General features: G+C 35.4%; 1 protein-coding gene across 1 annotated transcript in view; it reads left to right on the top strand.

Moving 5' to 3' along the window:
- The first annotated feature begins 54 nt into the window (after positions 1-54).
- The window catches only part of Hectd2 (HECT domain E3 ubiquitin protein ligase 2), a 70,866-nt gene continuing 46,377 nt past the window's right edge, over positions 55-24,543 (top strand). The window contains exons 1-2 of the mRNA XM_027939964.2: positions 55-186; positions 11,087-11,216. Coding sequence (XP_027795765.2) covers positions 55-186; positions 11,087-11,216 — 262 coding nt within the window. The remainder of the gene's footprint in view (positions 187-11,086; positions 11,217-24,543) is intronic.

The following is a 24,543-nucleotide window of genomic DNA, read 5'->3' as shown; positions in this document are numbered from 1 at the left end:
CGGCCGCCGCCGCCGCCGCCGCCGCCGCCTCGCGCTCTTGCCATCCGGCCCGACATGAGTGAGGCGGAACGGGCGCCTTCGCCTGCCGCGCCGCTGGCGGTGGCGGCGGCCGCCTCTGAGGAAAAGAAAGGGAAGGAACCGGAGCGCGAGAAGCTGCCACCCATCGTGCCCGCCGGCGCGACGGCGGTAGGTACGGGGCGGGGGCCGCGGGCCGCCCCGACGGCAGGAGGGAGGGCGGTCGGGCGAGGGGCGCCCGGGGCCCGCATCTCCTCTGGGGTGCCCGGGCGCTGCCCCCGGTCGATGCATCTGGGTTGGACTTCCTTGGCCGAATTGAAAGAGTTGCGCCTGGTGGACAGCCCCGAACACTTGGCGAGCTGCACCTTTCACGCTCTGGAAATGTTGGGGGTGGCCGGTTCTGATGGACCTTTTTGGTTATTTTCTGGGGCTTAACCCCCTAGCTCCCTGCACACACACGCGCGCGAGCACACACACAGATACTTTTGTCTAAGGGCATGACCTGCATCCTGGAGTGGCATTATCTTTTGGATGAACATACATGTCAGGCAGGCACGGAGCTGCCTGCCTGCCTGCCTTGGAGGTGTGGATATTTCGCTCTTTTCTTTCCCTTCCCCCTTCCGATTGAACAGGCTCTGCGGCGAGTTTCCACTTAATTGTGACCTTTCCGTTGCTCTCAAGGTAGTGGGAGGTAGATGCATGGATGACGGTTTTATTTTTCATATGGTACAGACATGTGACTTAAGTGGGGGGAGGCCTTTTGAACCTTTTATTTAAACTCAACTTGTCTAAGCTTGACAGAGATGATTTCCCAGCCGGATTTTCGGAAGGGTTATTTGGAGAGCGCTCTAGGGCTTCAAACTACATGTTGCCAGATGATGTCATGGGACAGCCCCCTCTCTCCCTTTTCCCGATTTGCACTGGTAGTTTTGACTCTGGTTACTTTTGAACACAATAAAAAAAATTAGCCTCTCGTTTTGAGATTTATGTTTGACATAATATTTAAATACTTTTTGAAAGTTTGCTTTGATATATTCAAAGATTGTGATTTGTCATGCAACTGTGCGTGACAAAATAGTAAAAGTTTAGTGAACATTATACATTCTTTATTCCTACTTGCAATTAATTTCTGAAAACCTCCCTCTTAAATGACTAAGAACTTACTAAAATAACTCACTCTTCTTTAAAGTATTAGTACTGGAATAATGTTTTGATTTGATAAGTTTTTGAAATGTCTCAGAGCTGGGAAACTAGAAATTGTTAAAAACAACTTTACTAAGTCAATGTGGCAAACCGTGAACAGTAATGGTATGAATTTAAAAGCATAGCTACCATTGATAAATTGGACCTGCAATTAGGGATTACCTCGGGAAATGTTTCAAGGAATTTGTCACCCAACTTCTTATATACCTGATTCCTCCTTCTGGTACACTAGGTTTTAAAACCTTATATAGGAAGTTCTTAACTCACAGTGTTCCAACAGTTCATTTCTAAGGTGGTTTGTTTAAAACAATAAATGTGCTTATACAATTATGTGATTGGGTTTAGTTTCTGAAGTAGACACCTTCCCCAAAAACTATTTATCTTATTGTAACTAAATTTGAAGGTTTGGAATAAAAATTTACAGAAATTGATAAAATGTGGTTGCAGGTATATGTTATCTGAGGCCCACATGGCTTTGGAATTTCTATCTACGTTTTCAGATTTTTAGGAAGGTAATTTGATATATATATATATATATATATATATATATATATATATATATATCCCACAGTGAGGCTTCCTATATTCAAACATGTTAAAAAAAAACTGCAAGAAAATGTATATGTGTTCACCTTAAATGGGATAAAGTCAGACTCATGTCAGTATGTCGGTTCAGGTCAGGTTTATGCTTTGCGACCTCAAATGAGTTGCAGAAATATTTCCACTTCAAGAATTTGTAGAATTTAGTAATTGTAAAAAAAAAAAGTTTATGGATTTGTACTACTAGTAAAAAAAGAATAAAGTTCAAGAAAAAATTGAAATCTTGAATTAAACTTTGAAAAGACATAGGTTAGAGTAGAAGAAGATGGGATGAACAGAAAAACCTTAGATTCTGAAAGCAGTTTCTGGTAACTTATAAGGACTTTCAGTTTTGGTACCATTGTGTTTTGTTTTGTTTTAATAACAGTTTATAAACAGAATTTATGACAGTTTATTGTAGATTATGTGTTTGTCTCAAAGAGAGATTGTCAGAGCTGTAATTCTGAGTTATATGTAGCAGTCAAAAGCCTAAGTCAAGAAAATATATACTTGGTTCTTCCAGAAGTCAGGAAAGCCAGGATAACTGGGATGATGAATGAAGTTTACCAGTGGGTAGGGAAGGCCTTAATGTGTGTTTGGGGTGGGGGGATCCTGATGTGGTAGGGCAAGCAAGGAAAGATATTTTGCAGCCTGTTAGGTTTTTTCAGCCTCCTTCTGGATTAAAATAAGAGTCCCTGGGAGTTTGTTTAGGAATCTAATTGTCATCAATAACTTTTTCTTTAAGCCATTTTAGTGATTCTTCCATTTTATCCCAGGTTAACAGGTGTCTTTTCTCTAGATTGAGTTTATGACTTAATTCAGGTGGCCCTGTAATAGTGTTTTTTTTTAAATCATTGTACCACATTTATAAGAGTAGAAAACTATTTAGAATGAAAACTCAAAAAAAAAAAATAGTAGATAGTAGACCAGATTATGAGGACACATCCTTAAGGTTTAAAGAAAAGTGTAGGGGTAGGAGAAAGAATACTGGAAAGGGCAGTGATAGATTCTAAAACCCTCTAAGTGTGAAGGAAGTGCATTCTAACTAGGAGGTTCCTAACACAGTGGTCTCAAATCTGACCAGAGGGTTACTTTGGTGGTAAGTTAAGGTCCTGATTCTTGTATCTCACCCTGGTGTAAAGTTTTCAACCTTTGATGCTCATTAGACTCATCTGGGAAACTTTTTAAAGCTATTATTATCCAGACCCAAATGCAGGCTTTTAAAATCAAATTTTATGGGGATGAAGTTCAGGCACTTAAAAATAAATCCCATGGTATAGCTAAGATTTAAAATTGATACTGTATGTACTAAATTTGAAGCTTCATGGGTGAGGCCCAGGAAAATGTATTTTTAGCTATAGCCCACTACACCTCACCCCACACATCTCACAAGTCTATTTAGTTCATGGAACAACATTTGAAAAGGATTGGGGAGAGGTTTGGATTAAGTGAATGAGGCACAGTAGAAACCAGGTGCAGTGTGGGAATTGAAAAAAATGGCAAAATGGTTCTAGTTAGAGATGCTCAACAGGCTCAAGATAGAACCCTCACAGAACTATCAGTGTTTGAGAATTGGTCTTGCTACTGTGAAGAAGTGATGCAGCTCCACAGAGTCAAGGAGAATAAAGAATTTGAAGTAATAAATGTGTATGGAAAAACTGATGATAGTTAAGATTAGAGTGAACCAGAATAATATGTGTTAGTTGCTGATACAGATGTTATGGAAAAGTGGTGAATGGAGAAGGAGAAAATGCAGGAGGGCTATAAATAACAGTGGCAAATAAGGACAAGTTTTGACTGTTTACTTCAACATTTAATTAGGTGAACAGGAAAAGGGAGATTCTCCATGGGATAGGGAATGAAGTGGGTTCAAGAAAGAGCTACTTTTTACTTAGGTGAAGGCAAATAGAAGAAACCAGTTGTGTGTGTGTGTGTTTGTGTGGCTGAGGATTGGACCTAGGTCTTTGGGCATGTGCTCCTTACCACTGAGCTATGTCTGTAGCCCTGGCTTAAGAATTTTAAAGGGAAGTTTGCCCACAAAGGGATGGTCAGGAAACATGTCAAGTAGCTACCAGGTGAAAAGAGCTTGAGTGAGAGCATAAAGGGGATTGATGGTTATTCTATTATGAGAATGGGAAGTTTGTATACTTTGTTTCAGTTGTATACAAATGGGGTTGGTGGGGCTCTTCAACCAAAGTCTAACTACTGGTTATTGAACATCTATTATGTAGATCTTTACCCAAGATGTTGCAGAAAATGGTTTAAAAAAAAAAAAAAGTCCCAGGGCTGGGGATGTGGCTCATGTGGTATGGGCTCGCCTGGCATGCATGAGGAACTGGGTTCGATCCTCAGTACCACATAAAATAAAATAAAGATATTGTGTCCACCTAGAACTAAAAAATTTTTTAAAAAGTCCCTACCTCAGGGTATGCAGGGCTAATGCTTGAAAAGCAAACAGTATGTAAAATCCACAGTGATCTGTACAAACAGTTTGCCTATAGGAGGTCAGAGAAAGGAGATCAGTGTTGGTAGAACTGTGAAGAAAGGCCTTGAAGTAAAGGTAATTATTTAAACTGGCTGGCCATTGAAGGATGATAGGCTTTGGATGGGCAAAAGAAAGTGGGCCAAGTAATCCAATGGGGAAAACAACATGAACAAGCCTTAAGCGGAAAAATTAGAGAGCCATAAAGCAAGCCCAATGGAAACATGCTGGGAACTTGTGGGAGGTAAGTGAAATTGCATGGGGGCTGGAGCCAGATCACTAGGGCAGAGAAGTTTGGACTTTTTTTCCCCCTGTGGTTAATGGGAAGCCATTGGAATTCTTTAAATAGAGGAACAACATGATGAAATCAGTGGTAGTATATAGTTAAACTGGAAGAGAGGAAAAAGAAGTGAAGAAAGGAACTTTGTGGTTCATGCCTGAGGTGATGAGTACATCCCCTAGAGTAGTGACCAGGGATGAAGTGTAAAGATGAAATAATCCACACAATATGGAACCTAACTGGATAACAGAAAGAGATTCTCAAGTTTTCTAGACAAATTTTCTTAGAAAAATATTTATCTAAAAAGACAATAGCATTTCAAACCTGTGTATGTTTTTGTGTGTGTGTGTGTGTATATATATGTATGTGTCGTGTGTGTTGTGTATACTTACCTAATTCTTCCCAGATAGGTCTTTGGAACAATCTATGGAAAATCTTCTGCCCTTTCTTAATTATGTTCTAAATAAGAGGGAAGGGTGGATATTATGATGACAAATATGTTTTCAGGTATTTCATATATATATGTGTGTGTGTGTGTGTGTGTGTGTGTGTGTGTGTAATAATAATATCTGTTGAGTACCTACTCTGTGATAAGCTTTTTCCCATGTGTTCTGTCATTTAGTCAGAAAATGCAGATAATAATCACTCAACAACCCCTTTTCACAGAAAAGGAATCTGAGAGTCAGATTACGTGTTCCTTACCAAAGGATAAAGTAGCTCGTAAGGGACAGAGGTTGTTTATAATTGAGATTTTTTTATTAAAAGATGCTCTTTCCCCTGTTCTGAACACTATCTGTGGTCATAAGCATAAGAACCATGTGGTGCAAAGAACCTCCATCTATAACAGTACTTCTAGTTCAGGAAAAAGGATGTAGTCCAGTAACATATTTGTTCAAAATTTTGTTACCAGAGTTAGAACTGTTGTGAAAGAGAAATATATGTTCTAGGATTTCTGATCATTTTGGTTTTAATATTATTTATTTTTATGTGGTGCTGAGGATCAAACCCAGGGTCTCGGACATGCTAGGCAAGCACTCTACCCCTGAGCCACACCCCCAGCCCCTGGTTTTAATATTATAGTATAAATATATAGCTAAATTCTGTGTAAAAAATCATATAATAAGCAAAAATAAGTTGAAAATCTTAAAAGATAAAAAGGGAGGGCTAACACTAATTACATACATACCTTGAGTGTGTCTAATTTGGGTAGGTTATAAAGTGAGTTTGACTGTATTTAACAATTGGAGGAAAGTGCTCATTATAAATTGTGAACCAGAGAACCTCTAAAGTGTCAAATATGATACTGCTTTGCTGTTGTAACTCTTTGTGTATAAAATGAGGAAAATAATAATAGAACCCATACAGGTTATATGAGGGTAAGGTAGATATGAAGTCTAAATTAATTAATACATATAAAGCATTTAGAAAAGTCTTGTGCAAAGCAAGCCCCTCAGGTGTTAGATGATATTATTACATACAAACTAACATCTATAGCTAAAAAGCTGTTTAAAGTCAGCTAACCCTTTCTGCTTCTGTCCTGTGGCATTGGTACTTTCCTTCACAGCCTTTTATATTTAAATTAATTTGATTTTGATTCACATGTTTTTTATTAAAGAATGGCAAGAGCCAGGCATGGTGGCACATACCTATAATCCCAGTAGTTGGGGAGGAAGGCTGAGACAGGAGGATCATGAATTCAAAGCCAGTCTCAGCAACTTACCAATGACCTGTTTTAAAATAAAATATTAAAAAAAGGGCTGGAAATGTGACTCAGTGGTTAACACTACTGTGTCCAATCCAGGATACAAAACAAACAAACAAAAAAACCCAGCAAGATTCTTAATTGGTTGCAAAACTGTAACTGCATCAAGTATGCATTCCAAAAGTAGTATTTTACTATAGAAGCATAATCTCTTGATGCAGTTTCATCTTTTTCTGTGTTGCAAAATAAGTGAATAAAATCTCTAATGCCATCTGGCCTTCCTGATGGTAATTAACACTGTTATTTCTGAGCTTCCAGACTAATATCTGTAGGCTTAATTATCAGCTATCACTAAGATCAATTGCATTCTGACTTTTTTTGGTGACAGAATTTTATTTCAAAATTCACATCCTTATTTCCTCATTTCCTTTGAAAGGTATGATTTATGTCATTTAAAGAAAGTAATTCCACTTGGGCTGCTGCTATTTAGTTTGGGAGGGAAGTTCACACCTTGAAAGTAGCTGACTTTTCACATCCTAATAGAAGGATGTAAGGTTAGCACTTTTTATTTGGTAACCCAGAATCCTAATAAGGAACTGTGAATAAAAATATAAAAAAGTAAATATCTGTACCAAATAACAAGACTAAAATAATTTCTTTTGTGGATTCTAAATATAGTTGAGGTGTCATATATGATACGCCCTTGACTGGTAGTTTAGGTCAGTTATTTTAAAAGCTGGCAAAGTGAGGTATCTTAAAGTTTTAAATTTTAACTTAAAACATATAGCTGTATATTTGTTCACCAGTCCTTTGCTTAGTATCTCAGGAAGCTATCCACTCTTTTAAAAAAAGTAGTTTTTATATCCATCATAGAACTGAATGCATTGGTGGATTTTGCATACATAGAAAGTCAATTTAAAATATTTTCGTTGAGAGACTTCAAGATAATGAGATATTCTAGCTTTAACCTAGAAAAAAGTATTTTAAGAATTCATGGGGAGAATTTAAAATACATAAATCTGGAATAGTAAATAGTAGACTTGACTCTAGGCAGAGGCTGACAATGAATTGAAACTCAGTAAGCTCAATATTGTAAACAGCATAAACATTTTATGTAGTAATTACAATAACTAATTTTGCATTGTTCATTTTATTTGTTTTATGAGTTGTGGAGTTACCATGACCAGCACGGCCATTAATTCTGAAACTGGTAAGGGATTGAAAAAGACAAACTTCTGTATAGAGAGAAAGCTGGGACCAGGTAGGACACCGTCTCTGATGGAGGAACATGACCCAGAGCTAAATTAGCACATTTATTATATAGGTTTTATCATCAAAAAGTTGGGAAAGTTTCTGCAAAGCGGGCAGACTGAAGGATGCAGCACTGGTGAGACATTAGGGTTATCTTGTTAAGCTCAGAATTCTATTTCCCCAGGAGCTGGTGCCTGAGCTCAAGATCCAGACTGATATAACTCCATACCTTTGTACAGGGTTTCGGCAGGCCAGGTGTCACTATAGTAACCCGGTAATCTGGAACTGCACCTTTGCATGGGAAGTTTCCAGCACAAACGCAGCCCTGAGGCAGTCAAAGCTCACAATCCAAGTCATCACTCTCCACATGTAATAGTCTCTCATTTTCATTATGCTTCAAACTTATACCTGAAATAGCTCTTGGCCATTTTGTTCTTGCTTGGCCCAAGCTGCCATTCCTCATTCCCTCTACTGCTCTCTCTGTTCAGACTTCATTTCTTGCATTAGAGCTGGTTTAGCTTCTAGTTTTACTCCTTTCACTATATTCCCTAGACTGCTACTGCAATGATTTTTTTGTAGAATACAGATAGACATATTATGTACCACTGTCTTATTTATCTCTCTTCAATTTTTTCTTTTACCTTCATGAATCCGCATATAAATCTACTAGAGATTGGAATTGATAGTTGTTGAATAACCATTAATTGAATTATACTTATTTTTTATTATTTGGAGATTTTACAAGTGAACTAACCAATATTCTTTGGAGCCATGTCTTATTAAGACAAAGTGAAGGAAGGGAGAGGGAAAGAGGAGAATTGAGTCTTTTGATTGATAGGCTATCAGAAGTTTTTCTGAAGTACATTTATTTTTTGTACATCTGTTTATTTCTTCTGGTTAGGTGAGTTGTTCCTAAAACTATTAAATATCATTCAATGATAGTACATCTATGAAAGTAGAGAAGATAATATCAACCAAAAAGGGTTGTTATGAAAATAGACTGATGTATTTAACATACCAACCAACATGGTAAGCCCTTAATGAGTGATAGCTACTATATCTAGAGACACTGTGGATGTGATAATTTAAGAGTACTGACTTCATGGTCTTTAGACTGGGGTTTAAATTCTGGCTTCCCATTTGTTAGCCCTCTGAACTTGGGCACTGCATCTTAATTTGCCCATCTATAAAATAAGGTATAAATAAATATCTCACAGGAATATTATAATGTATTAGTATAGTAGTAGATGTAATAAGCACTCAAAAAATTATTTGTTGTAGTATGTAGTTATCATTATAATAAACATTTATAATAAAAAGTACCCATTATGTTGTAGATTCTGCCCAAGATCCTAGATGATACTGTCTGTGATTCTGAGATTTCAGATTTATATCCCACATCTATTATATGACTACTTCATTTCATTTAGATAGTATGTTTTACTTTTATAGGCTGAATTATATAGACAAATCCTAATGTAGAAATATTATCTCAGACTTCACTGAGCTTAAATATAGCCAAGAATCAAGAAACAAGCAAAAGCAAATAAAACAAATAGCACAGATATCAACAAAGTCACACACATACACACACACACACACACAAATTTGTACCTATATACTTATGGAAGTATCTCTCAACTTCTTGTTTAGTGCCCACATTTCTGTTGCTTGTTAGCCAAGTGACTTTTGGTGAGTCTTAGACAATTTCAATTTCCTCATCTGTGAAATAAGAGTTAGCTACTGTTTTTTTCTTTTGGTACTGGGATTGAACCCAGAGGCACTTTATTGTTAATGGCAAGATTGCAATAAGTCACCAAGTTGATCTTAAAGCAGGAGATGTAACTTTTATTCACCAGTTGGTGGTCTGGATCCACCAACGGGCAGGCCAAGGGGCAGGCTACAAGTCTACACCCTTTGACCTCCTCCCAGGGTTTGAGTACACCTTTATAGTCCAAAACTATATTAATCATAAGTATCTGTTGCTATGATTCAAAACCATAAACAAACGTCATGAGATCTAAAATCATAAGTGGAAGGGGGAGTGGGTCAAAATAACCCTAATTGAGTACAAGATAAAGAATGGTTACTAATGTCTAGACATTCATTCTTTGACAAGGTACATTGTCCAAGAAAAATAGGAACCAAAAAGAGGACAATTTTACATTGTATAAGAATTGCCATTTTGTGTTGTCAAACATGCTATGCTAAGCAACTGTTGATTGGTACAGGGTGTTCCCATGAGAGAAGCATTTCTTACATGACATGGAGTGTCAAGGCAAAATGGAGTCTGTTTGGTCATTGCCCGTATAGCCTGGCATATAACATTTTCACTGAGTTACAATTCCAGCCCTTTTTATTTCTATTTTGAGACAAGGTCTCACTAAGTTGCTGAGGCTGTCCTTGAACTTATGATCTTTCCGCCTCAGCTTCCCAAGTCACTGGTATTACAGGCATGTGCCATCATGCCTGGCAAGAGTAACTGATTTCTAAAAGTCTCTTAAGTCTAGAAACTTTTAAATTCTGTGTGTATAGTATCTTAAATTTATTCTCTCTGGGCTCTTTTCTATATTATTCTCTTTAAAAAAATAAAAGTGAGGTGGGTTTACTTTAAAGTGCAGAACCTATGCACAAGATTCACTGTTATGTCAAACTCTGTGATAAATAAGGAATTTCTAATGCAGCATGACAAACCAAAGAGAACAGTTACAATTTCTATGGAATTATTTAAACAAATTATAAGAATAAATAAGAGTGATTGGTTTTTAGAAATGTGAATACCAAAAAAGCTTCACAGCAAAATTATGATAGATTATGCTACAGTTACAAATTAGCCCCAAGTTTCAGTGTCTGAAAACTGTAGAGGTTTACTATGGTATCATCTAATATTGGTCAGCAGTGATTATACTCCACAGTCACTGAGGTATCCAAACTGGATCCTTTAGCCTCAACTCTTAGCCAGTGTTGTCACAGTAGAAGAAAAGTGAAGAGCTGATATTTTGTCCACCAGTATTAAATGCATTGGTTCTTCCTGGCCCATAAATGATAGATATTATTTTACTTGTGTCCTGTTAGAATTACAGATGACTCTGAAGAGTGTGGGGAACATGGGAAGAGCACATGGATATTTGGTGAGCATAAGTGCTTCTGCTCCATGGTGTATGAGCTGATTCTAAAAAAGTAAATAGAAGTTAACATGGTAAATGAAGTAATAGGATATGAAAAAAATTCTTCCTCATTATGAAAGTGAAAAGTTTCCTTTAGAATAAAAATGTGGATATCAAGGAAGAAGTTATATTCTTTATCTCAGTTAAACCTCACAATAATTCTCTGAGGTAAGTACCGTTATCACCCACCTTTTCAAGCTTTATCAGTTAGTAGGTAGTTAGGTTATGTGGCTCCTTTGTACTTCAGATAATTTGGTTCTAGCAAAGTAAGTCAGTTGTACATACATCAGTTTTATCTATCTGTTATCAAATTTAAATATTGTAAATGTTATTTTATTTCTGCAATAAAATAACTTACCCATAAGTAATAGAAATTAAGCTACAACTTTAACTTGTTTTGTTTTTAGGGTTTGGACAGAGGAGCCAAAGGCCAAATTTCCACTTTGGGCAGTTTTGCTTCAAGTGTTAGCCAGAAGAAAGAAGCCACTGAAAATAAAAGTTCACCTACACATCTTGTTTCCCCTAACATCAAGAATGGTAATGGTCAGTATGTCTTGGCCAAAAGTATATTACAGTATTAAACTATTTAAAATGTAGATTTTAATCTATTCAGTATTGTTCTGGTAGGTCTAATTAATACAATAAAAAAAGTAAAATATGTAAATATTTGTAAGAAGAAGCAAAATTATTATTTAGGTGATAGTTACCTAAAGAATGAAATAGAAAACTCATGAATAATTTTTAAAAGTTTGATTAGAAATCCACATACAATATAAATGCAATAAATATGTAAATATAAAATACATTTTATGTATCTTTATTATGCAATGTGTAAATATAAATATTTAGTAGATTTCTTATGTTTGAGCAGTAACCAACTAAAAGACTTGATAGAAAATACATAAGATGCTTAGAAATGAACCTAAAAGGAAGTATGCAAAACCTACATAGAGAAAATATAAAACTTTTTCAAAAGATTAAAAGATGGTTTGAACGGAAAGACTTATAAATAATAATGAAGATTTTAGGTTCACCCATTTATTCCCTATATTTAGTAAAATTTTCAACAGTTCTTTGGGAAAAATTTAACAAAATGATTCAATATTTGATTTTTAAGAATAAATGTCTGAGAGGATATAAGACACAATAATTAGGGTGTACATTATTTTGTAGTGCCATATATTATAAAGCTGTAGTACTGATAGTTTTGGCACCAGGAAAGCCAAATAGATGGATCAGCAAAAAGTATTGTATGTAAGTAGCATTAAATTATTCACAAAAGTAGAATTAGGCCAATGGACTAACTTCTCAAAAATAATGAAGTTAGATTTTTTAAAACTATAAAAGTACTAGAAGAGTATGCAGGAGAATTTGTAATGTGCATGTACTCACTGACATAGTAAATCCACTTTCAGGAATTTAGTCTAAGGAAATAATGTAGCATATATGCAAAAATACAAGGAAAGAATGCACATTATTTATAATAGTATTTGAAGCAATTAAAGTGAATTGAGAAATTATGTTTGTCTATATTATAAAAATTGTACTTCTATTAATAAGAATGTGATATGTATATAAAGTGACTAGGACAAATGCTCACAATACATTGTATGGTACTTTTAAGTTGTAGAAAAAAAACAAATTATATAGTTATATGTAGAATATGATTCCATTTTTTTTTTAATTGAAGGAAATCTTTTATATTCTGAGAATGAAAGGGTGCCCACTAATCTGTTAATGATTTTCTTGGGGAGGTAGGATTGGGTGTGTATTATTAATGTTTGTTTTTATAACTCTGTATTGTTTTATTATATGAAACATACATTATTTGAACACTTCTAAGTGCCTCTTAACCCTATAAAAAGAACCTGTAAAGGTTTGAATGCTCCTCACATTCTAGACAAATACCTAGAAATGTTTAAGAATATATTTTCTGGTAAATTATCTTATGTCAATAAGCTACATGTGGCATAAATTATTCTTGTGCAGATTTTCTGTTTGACACTGCAAGCTAAAGCAGATCAATTCTGTAGTCTTTTAGGTTAGTATCTATGTCACCTCATTAATGAAACTGCCTTTGATAACTTCTTTTTTCCTTGTTACTTCTCTTTCCACCCCCTCCATCAATTAGGTTTTACTGGAGGTCCCAGTGCCCCTATGTCACAGTTCCCCAACCCACAACTCAGTAAAACAAACCTATAATTGTGGTACCATTGTAGAAACAGAGAAATAAAGAAAATGAGCATATTTGATGTGGGAGCATAGTTTAGAGAAATGATTTCTGTTTTAGACATTAACTAGATAATAATTAATGACTTTTTTGCATGATAATTTATAGAAAACTTTCAAGTTTGTTCTTAAAGCCTTATAACAATCACATAAAATTGAACAGACATTAGAATCCTTATTGTGTTTGTTTTCTATTGTTGCATAACAAATTTTCATAACCTAGTGTCTTAAGAACAATCCTCATTCATTAGCTCACAGCTCTTTAGGTCAGAAGTCCAGATGAATGTGACTGAGTGTTTTTACTCAGGGTTTTACGGGGATAAAATTGAGGTGTTGTTTGGTCTGGACTATGAGCTAGAATCCTTTTCCAAGCTACCTCAGGTTATTGGCAGAATTCATTCTTTGTGATTGTAAGACTGACATCCTGTTGTCTGGTCTGACTGGCATTTAGGACAAGCTCTTCGAGGCCATACACAGTTTCTTGCCACAGGCCTTATCACAGGGTCTTACAAAAAAATCAAAGCTTACTCATTTAAGGCTGGTAACAAAATCCCCTTTTATGGTTTTAGTCTCTGACTTTGTCTTCTGCAACCAATGGGAGAAAACTGTTTGCTCCTAAAGAACTTGTGTGATTAGGTTTTGCCTGGATAGTATCTTTTTTTAAGGTTGCATTTACAGGTTCTAAGGTTTAGGACTGCAACATGTCTTTTTTTGTAGAGGTAGGGGAAAAGTTCAACTTGCAACAGAGTTTTAGGATCCTAAAAAAAAATTGAAATGTATATTTGCTAAGAATAATAGCTAGTCTAAGAAATGAATCATAACCTTGGTTTTGGCTTTTTGTTCAGATTCCTAAGCCTTTGATTCTACCTTTGATTTATAACTACTTCATTCTGTCTATATGAATATCTTGATCTGTGAGCTTAGCTTATATACTTAGAAGTTTTTGAGTAAACATTGACTCTGAATATGGTCTACCTACTTGAATTGCTACTACTTTTCTTTTTCTCTCTCATCTGGGCCAATCTTGTGAAATTTGGATTTAGCCTCCACCTGAACTTAGAGTATTTACATATACCACTGTAGATGAATAGACCTTTCAGGAGACATCTTTTGCCTTTTTACAACTTCTGGAGCTAACTTCTCCCACCTTTTCCATCTGGATACCACCTGAATTAAAGTGTGTTCATATGTTCATAAAAATGTTTTAAATAAGTCTGAAAAGAGGCATAATAACTTTTTAAAGGAAAATATAAAAGAGTAAGAGAGAATGTAGTGCCACGTAAAGAATTCTTTTATTGTTGGGAATTTAAGACTAAATCATCCACATGTAACCAAGTCTGTAATTTCTTGATCTTTTGAGAAGTCTTTCTTACTTGCCAATGAGATTATTTCCTCAAAAATGCATCATTCCTGGCAGTTATTATAATTTTCCTCCTCCTCCTTTGGTACCAGGACCTATGCTGGGTATTCTCTAACAGCTTGTCTCTCCTTCTGATCTTCAAGTGTTATTAGAGAAGCTGCAAAAGCCCAGCGTGGGTTTACCTAACAGCTGAGGGATGCCTTTCCTCCCTGTAGGATCACATGGCTAGGTATGCCTGTCAAGTTGGCTGTCCTTTTAAATATCTGAGAAGTGTAGGAGTTTTACCTACTATAACAGCTGCTAGAGATGATACATCTTCAGAGAAACAATCTAGAAGATAAGTAATGCAGGAGTTGGGGAGTGTAGTGGTGGAGGGTAACACTACATTTCCCCTTACTTTTTTGTATTTTCCTTTCTAAAGTTATTGTGCCCGTTCTCCAGACTAACTTAAAACATGTTTAAATGCCACAGAACATCTTTAAAAGAAACAAAGCAATTCTTTCTCAAATCTTTTAAAATACCTTCCCATTCTTGGTACTTCAGAAGGGTCGATATGAACTCTGACATTTACCTTGAGGGCAGTGTTTCATTCCCAACTCAACTCATTTCGTGTGTACTCTATCAAAGCCCTGATTTGATATAATGAACTCTGCAGTTTTTATACACCCTGGAGAAAGGCATTATTTTGCTCCTCTGAAATAGTCAAGGGAAGAACAGGGTGGTCTTGTGATCTGTTTGAAGGTAAAGTACCACAGGGTTTCACAGTTTCTCTAAAAGCAACTTGAGGGACAGACAAGGAAACAAGCTGTTAGAAACCCAGCACAGAGTTTGTTATGTGCTTGCTGTCTGGGGAGGACTTGCTGCTTTAAGATTCCTACCCTAGAAGAATCTCTAAGACCTTAAATGACCCCATCTCCAGGTTTCCTTGGAAAAATAAATTGATTTTAGACTAAATCTCTGAAATCTTTCCCTAGAGCAGAGTGAGTACCTTGGATTTGGCTTTTAACTATTCCTCGTGAGAGGTATATCTACATGTATTGGTGTACTTATCCATCTCTTCACTAATCTTTGTGCTCCTTAAGCTTTTATTTTGTAGAGGGAAGGAGCTATCTTGTTTAGTAGTAAAGTTAATGTTTTTGTGTGTGGGGCGGTGGGGGCTACCGGGGATTGAACTCAAGGGCACTCCACCCTGAGCCACATCCGAACACTCTTTTGTATTTTATTTAGATACAGGGTCTCGCTGAGTTGCTTAGCGCCTCGCTTTTGGTGAGGCTGGCTTTGAACCCACGATTCACCTGCCTCAGCCTCCCAAGCCACTAGGATTACAGGTGTGCACCACTGCACCCTGTATAATATAAAAACATAGTATGTTTCAAATGTCTCACCATCACATTCTTTCCTGCTATCCCTTGTATGCTTTTCTGTGTTTCTTTATGCAGAGACAAGCAAATATATGTATTCTCATTTTCTTAAAGATAAGGTAACTATGCATACATTATCCATCACCTTGTTTTCTTTTTAGTTAGTGCATTCGAAATCTTTTTGTATCAATACATAGAAAGCTTCCTTATTCTTTTCACAACTATATTCCATTCTATTCAGTGTATTATAATTTATTTTCTCAGACCCCACCAAAAGAAATGAGTTGTGTCCATTCTTTTCTTATTGTAAACAAGACCACAATGATTTTGTTCATCTGCAGGTATATCTATAGAATATTCCTAGTCGTGGAATTGTTGGGTCCAAGAGGAAATGCATTTACGATCTCAAGTTTTGAATCTATCTGTATCCAGAACCTAGCATGCGTGTAACATGCAGTGTGTACTTGGTAAATAATTTACTGAATGAAGAAATGATTGAGAGGCACTTTTTCTAGGTTTCTGCCTGTTTACCTTGTTGGAATGAAAAACCCATTTTAAAGCTGTAATGAATTCTGTAAGATAATCCAGCACAAGTCATCTGTTTCATTAAAGATAACCTTCTATTAAAACATCTGAACATTTTCATAATTAAATCCATAAAAGAACATTCATTCATGTTTTATGACACATATATCACTGAACTTCTATGTCCATCTCTAAAAACCAATGAATATAGTGTTTTACTTGCTCTGATGGCTTAAGTCTTATGAGTAAGAAGGATTTCCCCTGCCCTTTCTTCCTTTATCCCTCCCACCTTTAATTTTATTTTTTGCTAAATGTTCAGAAAAGTCATCCTATAAACAGTGATATAAACACCACCTGTTATGACTAATGCACTCTGGTTTTTCGCCTGTTTCAGCTTCCTGCTGCTATTGCAGTAGTCAAAAGCAGTACCAAAATACTGAACTGATAGAGGGATCCTTAAGATTATTGTCTATTTATTATCTGCCTGGTACTTAACACATTGGTAGTTACGATATCAAATAAGAACCAAGACTTTAAGTCAGCTACCAATAACTGTGTGATCTTAAACAGCTATTTATAGGACTTCATTTGCTCATTTATTGAATGAGGAAATTTGGCATGATAAGATATATAATTATATTTTCCACACTTAAGTTTTATTTAAAAGATTAATTTTCCAATATATTAATTCTATCTTCAGTTGAAAAGAATAGTACAAATAATAGTACAAATTATCAATACTACAGTAGTACAAAGGCAGTCAGGATTTTGGTGATAACAGACATCAAAGATAACTAATTCTCAGGCCACTCTGTTCTAGTCTGGGCAGAGTGAAATTCTTCTTTGGCCACTGTGATTCCTAATCCTTTGACTATGATAGGTGTATCTCTGCCTCTGTCTCTATAACTTACTGTCTGGAAATTTGTGGAACTCTTTGTTTTTTTCAGGGTTTTGAAAATTGCACAGTGATGTGTCTTGGCGTGAGTCTGTTTTTAATCCTGTGTGCCACGTACTTGGTAGGCTCTTTCCATCCAACAGCTCATGTCCTTCCTTTCCAGGAAATTTTTAAAAATTATTTTTTATGACTTCTGCTTTTTCTATACTTTCTTTCTGGATCTCCTATAATTCAAATGCATGACCTCTGAACTCCTGTTTTTCTTTTCTTTTTTTTTTAATTTTTTTTTTTAGTTGTTGATGGACCTTTATGTTATTCATTTATTTATATGTGGTGCTGAGAATTGAACCCAGTGCCTCACACATGTGAGGCAAATTCTCCACCACTGAGCCATAACCCCAGTCCTGGACTCCTGTTTTTATTAATTTTCCCCACTATCATTTTCCCTTTCTCTTTTGCTTTATGTATAGACAATTTTCTCAAACCCCTTATATTAAGTATTTTATTTCTGCGTGTCTTTAATTATCAAGAATTCTTCACTCAATATTTCCTTTTTTAGCATCATCTTACTTCATGTTCTTTTGTCCCTCTGAGCAAATCAGTTATATGTTTTTAAATTTTTCTTCTCCCTTTATGGTTTTTGATTTCTTCAAGTTCTGTCTGTTTGTTTTGGTCTCTACCTTCTATATTAAAGGCTTCATCAGAAGTTTTATAATCCTTGCTTTTCTGCCTGGGGTTAATAGTAGGCGAGCAAACAGATGATGGAAGTTGAAGCCTAGTTTGTTGACCATAAGCTTCATTATAGGACAATATGGGAGGGTTTGGGGGAACTGTAAGGTAAGTATTTTTAGTTTTTTCCTTCTTGGACTCCCAAGAAGGTGTCATATTCCCCAAGAAAGTTTCTTCTAATCTCTTGTTTGGGGTCAGAGACAAGGTGATCCGTTTGCTGGGGGAAGAGGGATGGGAATCTCTTATTTGATTGATCATTTTCAGTATTCAACTAAGTTAGTTACTGCCTCATTTCCTGTTATAGTTTCATCTTACAATCTCATCTGTGTCTGGTGTTACCCTTGCCCAAAGCACCTCTGTTTTACCCTCTCTGAATATTGTAAAATTTCAGACTTCCTTTGGAGTAGGCATGGAGGAGGGATAGTGACCCAAGGACAAGGAGAAAATTTAGGGATCTAACATTTTATTTAGTTTTCACCTGTGTTTTTATTTTAGCCTCCCTATTTATACCCACAGATCCAGATTCTGTCTCCTTTAAGAAATCTGCAGTGTAAAACAAGTTACTTTTAATCTTTCCTTGTTGAGGCTTGGTATTTGGCTGTTTCAGGTCTTTTAAGTGAGTGTTAATAGTTGTCTGTGTTTTCTAGCTTCTTTTTACTTTTTAGGGTCTGTTGTTTGTTTTTGAAGATTTGTCTTTAAAACAACAAACCTTTTGCTATAATTTTAATGGAATTTTTGGAGGAATTAAATGTCCGTCCTTGATATGCCATTTTAACCTGAAAAACCTCCATCTGTTCCTTTATTTAATAGATGAGAAATATGAGATTCTGAGAGATGACATGACTTATACAAGGTAACATATTCTGTTGTCTATAATGCATTATAAAAAAACCACCTCAAAACTTAATAACTTAAAACAGTAACATTTTTTTCACAAATGTGTAATTTTGGTGAAGATCAGTGGGGATGGCTCATCTTTGTTCTACTGAGCATTGGCTGAAGTGACTTGAAGACTGAGGTAGCTAGAATCACCAAGGACCTGCTCACTCCTGTGTCTGATCATTGATGGTTGCTGTAGGCTTGGACCTTAGATGGGTTTAGGGCTAGATCAACTACATATGACCTACTTGTGTAGCTTCATGGCTTTCTCACAGTATGGTGACTAACTTTCGAGGTTAAGCATCCCAAAAAAGAGAGCCAAGAAGAAATTTTTTTTAAATACCTGTATTTTATTTCTTTCTTTATTTTATGTGGTGCTGAGGATTGAACACAGGGCCTTGCATGTGCTAGGTGAGCACTCTACCTATGGCTGAGCCACAACCCCAGCCCAAGAAGAAATTTTATTGCCTTTTACAACCTAGTCATACAGCATCACTTCTGTCACATTTGTTAATTAGCAGGGAATCATTAAAACTGGCCCATATTCAAAGGCAAGAGAATTAGACTCTTTTTATGGAAGGAGCATCAAAGAATTTATGGACATATTTTTTAATTACTGTATCTATGAATGTAATATATAGATCCAGGAAAAGAAGATAGATTTTTTAAAAATTTATTGATTCTTGTTAGTTATACATGACATGGAATCCATTTTGATATAATTACACAAGCATGGCATATATCTTCTTCTAGTTAGGACCCACTCTGGTGGATATACATGATGGTTAGGTTCACTATGATGTTTTCATGTATGTTCATAGGAAAATTATGTCAGATTCATTATACTATTTTTCCTTTGCCTATCTTCCCTCCTTTCCCTCCAGTCACCATTGTCTAATATTTCCCTCCCTGCCCCTTATTGTGGTTTAGCTTCCACATATCAGAGAAAACATTTGACCTTTGGCTTTTTGGGGGACTGGGTTATTTCACTTAGCATGTTAGTCTCCAGATTCATCAATTTATGGGAAATGTCATAAAGCCATTTTTCTTTATGACTGAGTAATACCCCATTGTGTATATATACCATATTTTCTTTCTTAAAAATATTTTTAGTTATGGATGGATACAATATTTTATTTACTTATTTTTATGTGGTGCTAAGACCTGAACCCATTGCCTCACGTGTGCTAGGTAAGTGCTCTGCCACTGAGCTACAACCTAGCTCATACCACATTTTCTCAGCTCATACCACATTTTCTTTATCCGGTCTTCTCTAGAAGGGCACCTAGGTTGTTCCATAGCTTAGCTATTGTGAATTCAGCTGCTATGAACATTGATGTGGCTGTGTCCCTGTAGCACACTGATTTTAAATCCTTTGGATATATACTTTGGAGTGGGATAACTGGGGTCAAATGGTGGTTTCATTCCTAGTTTTTTGAGCAATCTCCATACTTGTGTGCAAAGTGGTTTCACCCATTTTCAGTCCCACCAGCAATGTATGAGTGTACATTTTTCCCCACATTCTCTCCAACATTTAATGTTACCTGTATTCTTGATAATTGCCATTCTTACTGGAGTGAGATGAAAGAGATTTGCATCTCTTTATTTGCTAGAGGTATTGAACATTTTTTCATATATTTGTTGACTGATCGTATTTCTTCTTCTGTGAAGTGAAGGCAAGAGTGTTTGACTATTACTTCAGAACTTTTCCTAACAGCATATTGTAGGACAGAAAAACATAACTAAAAATCAGGTTTTTAGATGACTTATACATTTTAGGTTTTCAAGTTTCTTCAGTTTGTCTATTACAGATCAATTTATACATCACTGTAATGGGGACTCTTTTAAGCTTTTCGATTAATTTGTAAGTGTATCTTACAAACAGTTTAATCAGAGTCTGTTTTGTTTTTAACAATCACAGTCATTGTTTATTTTTGTTGAAAAAGGCTATTTTAAAAAACAAAAAATTAAAGCATTGATATATTAAGCTGAGAAAAGCTGAGCTACTCTCAGTAAACCTCTTCCATTAGCACCCAAGTTGGCCTTTAAATTTCTTCTTTGGAACCTTAAGAGCAATTAACTCAAGCTTTTTGTTTCATTTTATAACATCAAAACTGAGGCCTAAAGACTCAATGACTTGTCTAGGATTATCAAATTTAGTAACTCAGATACCAGAAGGATTTTACTCTATTTCTAAAAGTGGTGTTTTCCATTACATATGAAGCTTATGGTAAGAGTGTCTTACCAGCCGCAAATCTTTTTATGTCAAGATTTCCTCTCCAGCAGTAGAGAGGAAAAGGTTCTCCTACTGAACACTCAATCTACTTAGAGTCTCTTATTTCCTCTAATCCTGCTGTTGCCATCTGTGCTAGCTATCCAGAAACAATCTACTGTCCCCTAATCATATGGCCATTTGAAAATGCCAGTCTTCATATTGGTGACTGAAGTTGTGGAAAACAGTATATTACTAGTTTCCAATCAAAGTCAGACTTTGAAAACAGTGAGCCAGCAAAATTTGGCTGGTATTCTTACACCCTTATACATAGTTGTATTATGATCTTCACATTTTTAGATAAACCATCAGCCTGCACCACAGTCCTTATTCTTACATTGGCTTCAAGTATTTTACCTCATGTTTCTAAGCAACCAACTAAAATTGGCAACAGTGTATTAAAAGAAAGGGAAAATGATTACTGCTTATCAATTTAGCACAAAGCATTCCCAAGTATGGACTGAATGAAACCTAAATGACAGGTTTTCACTGATAAATATATTTTTGCTTTATTCAGTATATTACAATATCCTATATTATAGACAAAGTTGCATATGACAGAACAAAGACTTGCTTGTTCTATTTATGGTATTAGTTTGAGATTTAATTAATCTCCTTAACCATAGTTATTGATTTTTCTCTTTTGAATTAGATTTTAATAAACCATCTGTGAGAATAGGCAGAAAAGTCTGTCTCTGGAAACAATGCCTTGATATTCAGGGACATGAGAGCAGCTGTGAGCTGTTATTTTTCCTTTCTTAATAGCTGAATGTCACATCCTGTAGTTTGGCTTTCATTCACTAATGTGAGCAAAGTATTTGGCCTTTCCTTCTGACTCAAGTTTCATTAACATAGTATGTTAACATTCTGCATTATTCTTCAGTCCAAGTTACCTTTTGCACCAAAAATAGATCCCATCTAGGTCTCTGGTCCTAACCTCACAATATAATTCTCCAGATCTTGGCATTATTCTTTCTCTTATATAAGAATCTCCCCATTCAGACTCTGCCAAAATCTTCTTCTCTTACTAATTCAGATTTCACTCTTCTTCTACTTCAGCATGGTATTAATAAAAATGTGTGGGTATAAAAATGTGTATATGTGCTCAGTGAGTTAATAAGTTAATTTATATTTGAATAAGTCTGTTTGTATCTAATAGTGGGTGTTTATAGCTAGGTTGGGAAAGGTATGTGGGAAGGGATAGGAAAGAGGAAGAAAAACTGTAGAGGCGCCATAGAGTTAACAATGACAAGACTGGTGTTAAAGTGGAAAACAACTATCCCTTTATTTCTTTCCTGCTAAAATACCCTTTTCTTTCCTATTAATAAAATTCTATATATAATCCATAAGATAACATTTGTGGATAAATTCAACTGTATTCAATTTATGCTTATAATATAAATTCTAATATTTCCATATTTAGTAAAGGACAAAAAATCAATTATAAAGCATAATTAAGACCTGTTGTAAAACATAATCAGCTACTGAGGAAGCTTAGACAGGAAAATGGCTAATTCAAGGCCATCCTTTAATTTTCTCAAAATTAAATGAAAAGGGTTGGTGATATAAATCAGTGGTACTGTGCTTGCTTAGCATGTGCAAAGCCCTTGGTTTAATCTCCAGCATCAAATTAATTAATTAATTAAAACATAATTAAGGAAATTTAATAATCTATTCTGTATTGTTGGCATCATTGTCCTCTCATCTAAAACTATTGAACAGTGTTTCTCACTATAGTCTCCAGATTCACCAGCAAGAACATCACCTGGGAGCATGTTATAAATCAAATTCTTATGCCCCAACCCAGACCTACTTAACTAACATAAACTCTGGAGAGGTCCTAGTAATCTTTGTTTTAACAAGCTTTCTAGACAATTCTGAGATACAGTAAAGTTTGAAAACTATTTCTGTTGTATATGAAAAATTGGCATCTCTAAACTATCTTCTGATATAAAAGTTAGCCTTAAAACATACCCAAACACTATTTTTTTTGCCTATTAAAGTTGATGATAAATCTAAAATAGACACTCTAAATGGGAAGGAGAGGAAGGAAGAAAGGAAGACCTTATAGCTATGTTACTGTGCTATGATTATTGATATAGCTGTACTAACTTAGTTAAAAATATATCCTGATTATGTTAGAGTAGAATTAAGTTCTATAAATGTGCATTTCATTATTGTAGAATTTCAACTCTGTAAAATATTGATCTGTTCTATTGATTTAGAAGTATTGAGAAAATACAATAAAACAAAGTAAAAAACTTAGTGGATAGACTCAACAGTAGAGTGGAGAGGACAGAATTGGAAGATAGAAGACTAGAAATTAGCAAATTTTAAAGAGCAGAAAGAAAGTAGACTAAGAAAAAAATGAAGAGAGTCTCAGGGACCTGTGGTAATATAACAAAAAATATTACATTCCTATCATTGGAGTACCAGAAATAGAGGAAAAAGAGAATAGGGCTGAAAAGATAGAATGACTAAAAACTTCATACATTTGGACAGAGTCAGAATGTGACTTTATTTTGTTTCCTTGATGTTTTCCATATTTTGGGGTTCTTTTTTTCTTTTTTTTCAGTAATCTGCCATATATTTAATATATTGAAGTTTCATGTATGTCTGGATATGACTCTTGAGTTCTTTGTTCCATTAGTTGATGTACCTGAGCCTGTATTAGTCAAACACAGTCTGAGTAAACTTCAAAAGTTTGGATATCTGGTGGAACAAGATCCCCTCTCTCTTTTTTCCCTCTTTTTATTTTTCTTTTTCTTTAGAAACAACATGGGTTATTCTTGCTCCTTTTGTCTTCCATATAACTTCTAGAATCAGTTTATCAAGTTATAAAATAGACTGTGATTTTTATTGAATTGCATAGAATCTGTAATTGCAAGAAAAAGTGACTTCTTTATGATAGTATTTCTAGCCATTTACTTAGGTCTTTAATCTCTCAACACAATTTCATTTTGTTTCTAGAGAGCTTACATTTTTTAAAAAATTACTGATTTTAGTTATATATAACACCAGGATATATCCTGACATTATCACAAAAGTTTGGAATACAACCTGCTCCAATTCAGCCTCCAGCACTTCCCTGCCAACTCTTACTCCCCTCCTCCCTTCTTTCCATCAGTCAGTATCTCTCTCTCTCTCTTTCTCTCTATCTCTGTCTCTGTGAATATACCCAATGCTAGTCCCCACTGTGCCACATCTGTACATGTACATACAAAAGTTTGGTCAGATTTATTCCATGTTCTTCCCCCTCAATTCCCTTCATCTATTATACTGATCTTTCCTCTATTTAGATGGAATTCCTCTCCCCTTTTTTCCTTTCTCTCTTTGTTTATTTTACCCCTCATCCCTTATTTTGGGTCAGCTTCCACAAATCAGAGAAAACATTCAACCTTTGACTTGTTGGAACTGGCTTATTTCACTTAGCATGATAGTCTCTAGTTCTGTCCATTTACTGACAAATGCCATATGTCATTCTTTATGGTTGAGTAATACTCCATTCATTAGTACTTAGTACAAAGAGCTCAGAATTATGCCCCTGAATTTACATTTTTTCTTTTAAATTATGTTTTCTACTTGTTTGTTGCTGGTATTTAGAAGTGCAATTG

Source organism: Marmota flaviventris, chromosome 4 (assembly GCF_047511675.1).
Source record: "Marmota flaviventris isolate mMarFla1 chromosome 4, mMarFla1.hap1, whole genome shotgun sequence".
In the NCBI taxonomy this organism is placed as follows: domain Eukaryota; kingdom Metazoa; phylum Chordata; class Mammalia; order Rodentia; family Sciuridae; genus Marmota; species Marmota flaviventris.
Note: the sequence above shows the minus strand (reverse complement) of the source record. Positions and strands in the feature narration are given on the sequence as shown.